Below are 9,249 nucleotides of genomic sequence, written 5' to 3' on the forward strand. Positions count from 1 at the left end.
TGCATTACTGAAAGATCACATTCTCTGTACAAAGGTCTCCTCACCTCTTCCTGAGAACTTCATGAGCCTCCCAACATTGTTTCTTGACCAGAGATTCAAACTCAGCAGGCAGCAGGGGCAGGTCTGACGCCAACAGTTCCTTTAGGTTGATGAACCGCAGATGGCTGAACCTGTGAATGTGTGAGAACAACCCCTCAGCACTCACATCAACTTGTAATTCTGTGGGTCAGATACTCTTCCAAATGGGAGCAGAGAATTCATACTGGACTATATACAATATAAGTTGTTCACTGGTCACGAGGGGGCCATGGGCTCATGTAGCCCTGTGGGCTCGAGGAACATAAACAAACCTCGAGCCCATGAGTCCATGGATGCTTAGGGACCAGTGAACAACATATTTATCTTACCCAACACCTGAGTTTTAATTTTAAACTGTTTGAAGCACTTCTGCTGAATGCGTGGTGAATCGCCATTTTGCAGACGACACAAGGTAACCAGATTTAGAGTTACCTCCCTTCCATCGATTTCCAATCGCAAAACATCGGTAATTTCCATGCTTCCTGTCTGATTCAATGTTATTCGAGACAAAGAAGTACTACCATGAAGCACCAGAAGAGTTCGGAATTCGTCTGTAAGTGGGGTACATTGAAAATAATAGAATAGTGCCAATCAGAAAGCAACATTCATGTGTGAGGTAAGATAATGAGTCATGTAAATCTGCAAATAGCAAGATCACATCTACAGCAAGGCTACCTATCAGAAATGTAACTTAGCCACGACCAGATGGATATGACAGGAGAAACTATTCACAGAGTCAGTCTGTGAATGCCAATAGCCATGTCACTCAGCCAGAAGTACTGATGGCTCATCATCCCCTTCCCACTACAGAAAGTGATTATTTGTTGTCACTGCGTCAAAACCGATTCATCAGTATCATAAAGCAAACTGAAACTTTCTATGTGTTCATGTATCACATTATGAAAAAGAATTTTTACATACTGGAAGCTACCTCCACGTGTAACATCATTATTCACGTACTTCAAAAAGCTGAACAAATGTCACAAATTACAAGAGTAAACATACACTGATGTTGAACTGCATGCATGTTTACATGAAAGTAAACCTTGTACATGTAGCTTTGTTCCAAGGGTGATTATATGACATGAAAACCACAATCATACAGGATGTTGCTGCACTTACTGGTCAAACCAGATGTTCTGCAGATCATGCATGATGGAGTTTGTGATGAAGAGGTGGTTGAGGTTGAAGTTTCGAGCCTGTTGGTATGACTGGTGCCAAGGGACTGGAGCTCGTATCAACCTGCAACAGAATTAAAGCATAAATTTCCATCCCAATGATCAAACTACCTGTACAGCTTGATCAGTCATGTACACAGCAAACATATATAGCAACAAGAAAATATCTGACACAGCTTCAAAGTGATATATTTCCAATTACATACAATGCAAAGATGTATTGCACACATGTAAACTGCACACGTGTCAAATGGCAGCACAGTACCTCAGTGGGAAGGGTTTGGGTGTATAGGCGATGTGTAGTCTGTCTCTCTCATCTTGGTCCTTTAAGACATAGTCAACTGCAACAAAATATGGTTGTCACGATAACTCAGCAACCTTGACAGAAGTTACATGCAGAAGATGATAAATGGTACTCGTGCCCCCACCATAAATACTAATCAGCTTAATATATAGATCTCAGTTACATGCCATTCATTAATTCTTCACTGATACAGACATTTTCATTTATCTTAATCACCTAGTAAAAGTCGCAAAAAATCAGTCATTTCAGTCAAGGTTTGCATGATTATCTTAAAAGGAAGAAACATTTATATAACAATAATGTTATAGACAACACACTGAACAGTAAGTCCTGCTCTCACCTATTGACTTCCTGATGCTCATCTCATAGCCTTCATTTATCTCCTGCAGCAGCTGCTGGTTGAGGGCCTCGTGTTCCCAGCTGGAGATGAGATGAGAGGGGACGAGGAGCTGGATGTTCTTAATCTGGGTCGGAGACTGGGGAGCCAGCATCTCTTTCCGGATACCCTTGTTGATGTAGTAGTAGTAGCGCTGGAAGCAAAACCAGGGTTGTCATGGTTGTTAACCCCCAAGCCAGCAACATTTCAACTATAACACGCAAGTATGTAAATAGTCCACCTGACAGTACAGAGATTGACATTATGAGCACCAATCACAATCTATGTAGCATCATGAGATATGATGACATGCATTAACCAAGTCATCAATATTCACCTCTTACAACAAAACATGGGTTGATGAAGACCAGTGCTAACATGGATTCCAATTCACTTAAAAATGTATTTGAAGTGTAAAAATAATTCTTGTAGTTTGCAGTATGATGCTGATGTAATTCTTAAATGTCATAATGCAAATCTGTAAGCTCTTTTGTCTACTGCAAAATAACATAGTCAAACTGAAGCGAATTCTCTGTTCTGATGGAAAGAATCAAATAGTTGCTGCTCACACATAGATTCAAAGCTCATCGATAAAGCGTTGACATGTTACTTCATTATGTTTTAAAGCACATGGTGACATTTGATGACTGGACAAAAAAATGATGAAAAAATATTGTGCATTAATATAAGACAAAATGTTAAGCATGTAAACTTCTATATTATTTACACTACGCTTCTGGGCTATTCCTTGTCCCTTCTTAAGGCGGATGGAAGGGGCAAGGAATAGCCCAGAAGCGTAGTGTAAATAATATAGAAGTTTACATCCTTAACATTTTGTCTTATATAAGAGTATCAACTTTTAAATGCCTCTCAAGAACCCCATATACTGCATTGGTTAGCAACAGAACAATCATACCTCAAGGTCTCTTTCATTGGGTTCTCCAGACTGTCGACTTTCCTCTTCTTCTATTGCCTGCATGATGTCCATCTGCTCAGTTGGGGTCAGAGGTCGACTTGGTGGTAGTTCTGGCACAACTTCCTGACGTGGTGACAACTGGCCATTGATCAGTCTAAGAAATACAAATGAAACAAGTTTAATGATGGACTGAAAGAGCAATTCATAATAAAGTTATGAAAATCTGTTACACTCCCCTCTGAAGATAATCGACTCTTGAAGGTCTGGATTACAACTGATCTTCAGTAATGCATGCTTGTTGTAAGAGGTGACTAACGTGATTGGGTGGTCAAGTTCAATGACTTGCCTGACACATGTCATCAGTTCCCAACTACGCAGATCGCTGGTCATGCTGTTGATCATGGGATAGTCTGGTCCAGGTTTGATTATTTACCACCACATAGCTGGAATATTGCTGAGTGTGGCGTAAAACTAAATTCACTCACTAAAGGTAATATATTTAGCATATATTGTCTTTAAGGGATGTGACTAATAATTTTATCTTTCAGAAGCAGGCTTTTCTTGTTCCACCTTTCTCTGAACATGATCTTGAAAAGTTCTTTTTATTTATTTTATAAAGGTGCCTAATAATCTGAAATATCCGAGAATGAAAGGACAATGCTGTTGAAAAGTGTATTTACACGAAAAGCTGAGGAAGTGTTTTCTGCCTTACCCACAGATAGGAGTTCAAACTCTAAAAGCTGTAGTATTTTAGGTTTAATAAGTGGATCCTGAAGTTAATAGTTCAATGTTTAGGTCTGCTAAGAAAAGGGACAGTTCAAATTTGTGAAATTTGATAGGGTGAATGGAAACTTTCTTTGATATTTCTTTTTTGTTCAAAAGATCTCAATAGTGATTTTGATAGCTTGATAGTTTGAATTTTAAGGGTACATTCAGACACATCTGGATGAGAAAAAAGTTCATCAGTTACATCAGGCTGCTACTCTGGCTGACAATTATTCACTAAGTCATAGGGTTAGAATTAGGCTGTCAGTGTTTTAAGCAGGGGTTCAAAATTTCTGTTAAAAGCCACTTGTCACAGGGCAAGTGACATTAAGAAAATGGGTTGTCCTTACTAATTTTCCACTTGCCCCAATTTTTATGACATAATCATGATGACATAACTATGAATGAACAAGTCTACATTGCATGTATTTGATGTTAATGTTTAGTGGGCTATTTATTGAAAAGTAATAAATATACCAAAGAATGATAAATCTGTTTCATTATCATTGTGAAATTTAAAACCTACATTTTGAGCTGATATTAAATGAAATCCCAGTATATTTGCAGTTTGAAACCATAAGCTGAAATTATCTAGTAGCCCAGGGACAAGTAAGATACCATTATTTGATTGCCTGAAATGAAAACTGACTTGTCATGGGCGTTGAGCGATGGGATTTTTGAACCCCTGGTTTTAAGGCAGGAATTCACAGGGTCTTAAACTAGGAAAGGGCATCTCAAACCCTCTATGTTCTCCTTCAAACATTTAATGTCAGAATTGGAGTCAGCTGACAAATAGTCATGTTCTACTGAAAACAGTTCTAAATATAGGTACTAATTTATTTTGATATTATTCAAGTTGGCAGACATCACACTCAATTTGTACTTTTATAGACAAATATCCTTTTCCATAAATGTTTAATATTTGCCACATTTCTCACCCATTTTTTCCAACATCCATTGTTTTACTCCTTGTGATCCCTGGCACTCTCTGCCTTGGGCTTTTCTTCACCATTTCCACTGCAACATAAACAAGTCAGTATCTAGACAATGAATTATACAACAATAACTCCAGATAACAGTATTGTTAAGGTTGGATAAATGAAAAACCTGCTACACCAATTCCACCACAAATCCTTCTGATACTAGATTTCAGACAGGGTGTAAATACTGACGAAGGTGATGTCAGTCATTGAATAGCAAATCATAAGGTTAAAGCGTACACATTTAATCTAGTGCCAAACATACATTTTGATAATCAGTGCTTACCATACCTGCTTGTCATATAACTCACACTTGTAACATGAAGAATACAACAGAATAGTACAAAACATACATTTTGATAATCAGTGCTTACTATACCTGTTTGTCATGTAATCTCATGTCATGTAATGTCATCTCAGGAAAGATTAGTTAAACAATATCTTTCTTGAAATGAGATCTGGTCTAATCAAATGTCAACAATTCCATTGTAGGTCTGATTAAAGTAATTGACTCACCAAAGATCATCAGTAACTTAGAGAGACATTGAGCAACCATTCCAAAGCTACAAAGCCATTTCTGACAGACAGATATTGTTGACTCAACAAAAGACACAAAAACTACAGTGCACACAGCAGACAAGTACAACAGAGTGACAACAATGCTGGTAGATTCAAAAATATGCACAGAGGTTAATATAGTGACAGACATCACTCTACATAATCCTGGTGCAGATGTGACTTGCTGTAAGTAAGTAAGTTTGGTTTAATTATGCTTTGAACACTGTCTCTGTTCTATCATGGTATGTCTGTTTCATGTCAGGGAAAAGCCAGAAGTAATGAAGGTGTTGAAGAACCTAAAAACATAATCAGCCGGACTCAATCCCACAATTCTGGTATGCCAACTTTTCCCTGACAATTTTGGCACCTTAAACAAAAGGGCCACATGTTTTCAGGATTCTAATACCATGCACAAAATTACATATCTGATTATAATTACTCTACAAGTATATGTACTATAGGTTACCATGCTCAACACTGTCTTAAATACAATTAATAACAATAAAAGAAACCATTTATGGAAAGGTCTGTCTTGTAAATCTTGTCAAGAGAAAAATAAAGATTTGAAAATACCTGGGGACAATTTCCTGACAAGTAAATCTTGTCAAGAGAAGAATACAGATTTGGAAATACCTAGGGACAATTTCCTGACAAGTATCTTGATTGTAAGGTTACAACAGATACCAAATAGCCATACATGAGATAGGCCACGTTACTTTGCCGCCATGGAACATATCACAGGCTCACTAGATGGTGAGTTGTGTAATTCGATGAGAAGCTTTAATTTAAATGAGCAATCAATTCATTTGGAGTTGAAAATACCCTTCTCTATGCTTGCAGATATCGTTTAGGAATATGTTCACCTTTGAAACAACATGCATAATGACTTTCCCTGCAGAGTTCTTCGAAATGGACTTTATAGAGCCACAGGCCAACAAGATGTGACAATTCATCACACTTCACAATATTGTTTATCCATCTCATCTTGGAAAAGTCACATTATATAAACAGGTCAAAACTTCATTGAATAAATATCCTAAAATGTGACAAACATGTATTTTTATCCTTGGTTAACAGTGGCTTGCAGTTCCACATGCTGTGCCAATAGGCTCCAAAGAGAGTTCATGATATTTTCATTTTAATCTGTAAACATATTATGTAAAGTTCCACTCTCTTGCAGTTGTAAAATATATCGTGAGGACAAAGATCTCATTTTCATAGGACTGATTTGACACCCGAGACTTTTCTACCAGCCATTAGAGAACTCACTATACACCACAATGTATCGGCAATACATTGATACACATAGGAAACGTGTTACGTAACAGTAATACCATACAAATGCTACTGTGAACAGAGCTACTGAAATCTCCATGACTTCTACAACAAACACATCGTAACATCTACGACAGCAACATCACACAAAAAGTTGAGTTAGTAACACCATTCAGTCTACCTACCACTAGTGTGAATTGGGGGCAAAGTTCTGTCTGAAAACAACACAACATGTTATGCTGAAGACAGCTATAGTTAAGGAGTTGCCTCAGGTCTCACCTGAAAACTAATATTCAGCTACACCGATTGTGTGTTATTACTATTCACGCTGACTGATAACTTCATGTTAGTTAAAACTGAAAAGCAAATGTCACCTTGAAGCAAGAACTCTTCCACTAAAAGATATATTCATTTTTTAAATACAGCTGTTAAACTCACATTGTCCAGTTGGAGAATTACTAATACTCTCATCATAACTAAGAATGATAAACAGCAAGAAACTGTTTGAATAACTCTTAACAAAAGCCATTCAGAACGAAATAAAACACTGGTCTGTATAAAATAAATGCTACAAAAATATTTTCAACTCATCATGCTAAAATATAGACAAGGGAATGTATTCAGGACTGTTAAATGTTGCATTTAAAGAACAAGTGATGGGAGTGTTTAGTCAAGCTTACCTTTTGTCTTGGAACGCAACAGCTTTGGAAGGTCTTTCAGCTTCAAATCTGATGCTGTGGGTGTGTAATTGTTGGCAATCGACTCGCTGGGGCTGCGGTGATATTTCTGCTCTTTGAAAGGTGCTGCAAGAGTCCATGATGTCCCTTTCATCAAAGGGGGATGCTCACTGTTTCTCAGCACAATCTGTAAAAGAAAAACAACTTTCTCATGCATCCAAACCAAATCTTTAAACATCACGATACATTTGGTGTCTCTTTTTGATAAATAAATAAAACAGAAGCAACACTGGTTCCCGCTGAATTGATACTCTTTGGTTTTTAGACAGCGTTACATCTGCATGAAATAGAACGATATTCTAACCAAACCATTTGGGCTGTTTACAATGATAAAAAATCACATCTGTCAACAGTTTGAATGATCGTATTGAATTCTTTGGGCCCATTTTCACAGTTTTCCTAAAAATTAAATCGCAGATATCTTTTCATAATCGATTGGTACTAGTAGTATTATTAATGGTGGTTTTGGTAAGTGATTATTGATCCAGATGATCAATGTCAACAGTTAGCCCTGAAAAAGCTGATTACAACTGTGTACTAGTATCAGCTCTATTTGTATATCAGTAATAGTACACCACAGATCATATCTAAGCATTTACTACAACTTTCATAATTGACAAGCTAGAGTAGTTTGAATAATTATATTTAGCATCCATATCTGCCCTGTTACCTGGTAGAGGTCAGAGGGATGATTATCAGTGGATGGAAGTGGGGGGAGTCCAGGCAGCCCTCTGGTCTTGCTGCAACTCTGGATTGGTGTTTCACACACCTGAAAAGTAATGGCATTTGTATGGTTGTATTGCAATAATTTTCAATAAATCTATTCTCATATACAAAGATATATTATATATATGTAGTTGATAGAAATGCTATTGCCCTCAAATATGTTTAACTACACAACCAGTCACATGTTAACATGTAAAACCGAAATTATGTAAGATAGCAAAATATATTTCTGTCAAAATTGTCATTATTGTAGCTAGGCTAACATGGTTCAATTCATAGCAACTAAATAGCACAACATGTCCTTGTTTCAGCACATTAGAACAAATGTAAGACATGTCATTAACTTACCAAAGACAACTTCATCTTAAAAATAATCCAATCCATTTATCTCGAACATATGATTCAATTATATTGATACTGATATATGTGTCACAATAACTATTTTTAGGGATATCATTCACTGTATTAATTAGTGCAGGATTGATTTATGCTTGTGCAGGCCAAAAGATTTAACATGAAACAAGGTGAAATAACTATGTTACTATGACAGTATAAATTCTTCAAGTTAAACAGCAAATGCAAACCAAATATGAACACTGACATTGCAAAAGAGGTCTCTGATTCTAAAGTTCAGTGTAAAGGACAACCAATGCACATATGACTTTAAAGAGAGATGTGTATTTTCCAGCATTTTGTACGATTGTCCAACATCGTGAAAGCGATTCTGCATTAATGGTAGATAAGACTGTGAAGATAAAACTGAATGATAGATGTGGCATGTATCCATATATACTGCTTAGACAACTAAAGATTGAGGGTATTCAAAATATTTTGAGAGTTCAGTAAATCGAAAAAAAACGTATGAAAAGAGTCTAAAACGATAAAATGTCGTTATCTGCAGTATGAATTGGTTTATGTAATAATTGCGTGTCTAAGTGCCAAATAATCAAATTAATTACAAACCTTGGCTCGCTGAAGAGCCATATCTGAAAACAGGAAATCTGTAGGCTACTCTCGGAGATGTAATTTATGTTGTTTTTGCTACAGAGGCTATTGTCACTTTCTGGGGACCTCTATCAAGGGCATCAGTCCCCGTAATCATGAACAGCACAATCCGCGAAACCTGTCACCAACAGAGATCCTCCATTTTGTATAATCAACATCCGGGCGACTGAGTTGCTAAGAGGCCAACCTCTGCACAAGGTTATTTCCGGTAGCAGACGACGCGCCTGGCATTGGGTTTACCCATTGCTTACATTTTGTTGATATCTTACTCATCCAATGTGTCCTATCCATGGGCCATAGAACATGTGGTTTTAGTACGAAGTACTGGTAACAGTACTATTAGTTTATGTT

At 37.0% G+C, this 9,249-nt stretch overlaps 1 protein-coding gene across 1 annotated transcript in view; it reads right to left on the bottom strand.

The window, feature by feature from the left end:
• Nucleotides 1–9,045, bottom strand: part of LOC137283656 (dynein axonemal heavy chain 3-like) — a 61,410-nt gene extending 52,365 nt beyond the window's left edge. The window contains exons 1-10 of the mRNA XM_067815266.1: nucleotides 8,857–9,045; nucleotides 7,838–7,936; nucleotides 7,111–7,294; nucleotides 6,616–6,645; nucleotides 4,556–4,634; nucleotides 2,853–3,006; nucleotides 1,901–2,090; nucleotides 1,522–1,597; nucleotides 1,201–1,320; nucleotides 45–170 (exon numbers count right to left, since the gene is read on the bottom strand). Coding sequence (XP_067671367.1) covers nucleotides 45–170; nucleotides 1,201–1,320; nucleotides 1,522–1,597; nucleotides 1,901–2,090; nucleotides 2,853–3,006; nucleotides 4,556–4,634; nucleotides 6,616–6,645; nucleotides 7,111–7,294; nucleotides 7,838–7,936; nucleotides 8,857–8,877 — 1,079 coding nt within the window. The 5' untranslated portion in view covers nucleotides 8,878–9,045. The remainder of the gene's footprint in view (nucleotides 1–44; nucleotides 171–1,200; nucleotides 1,321–1,521; nucleotides 1,598–1,900; nucleotides 2,091–2,852; nucleotides 3,007–4,555; nucleotides 4,635–6,615; nucleotides 6,646–7,110; nucleotides 7,295–7,837; nucleotides 7,937–8,856) is intronic.
• Between the last annotated feature and the right edge of the window lie 204 nt (nucleotides 9,046–9,249).

The sequence above is a fragment of the Haliotis asinina genome, chromosome 5 (genome assembly GCF_037392515.1).
Source record: "Haliotis asinina isolate JCU_RB_2024 chromosome 5, JCU_Hal_asi_v2, whole genome shotgun sequence".
In the NCBI taxonomy this organism is placed as follows: domain Eukaryota; kingdom Metazoa; phylum Mollusca; class Gastropoda; order Lepetellida; family Haliotidae; genus Haliotis; species Haliotis asinina.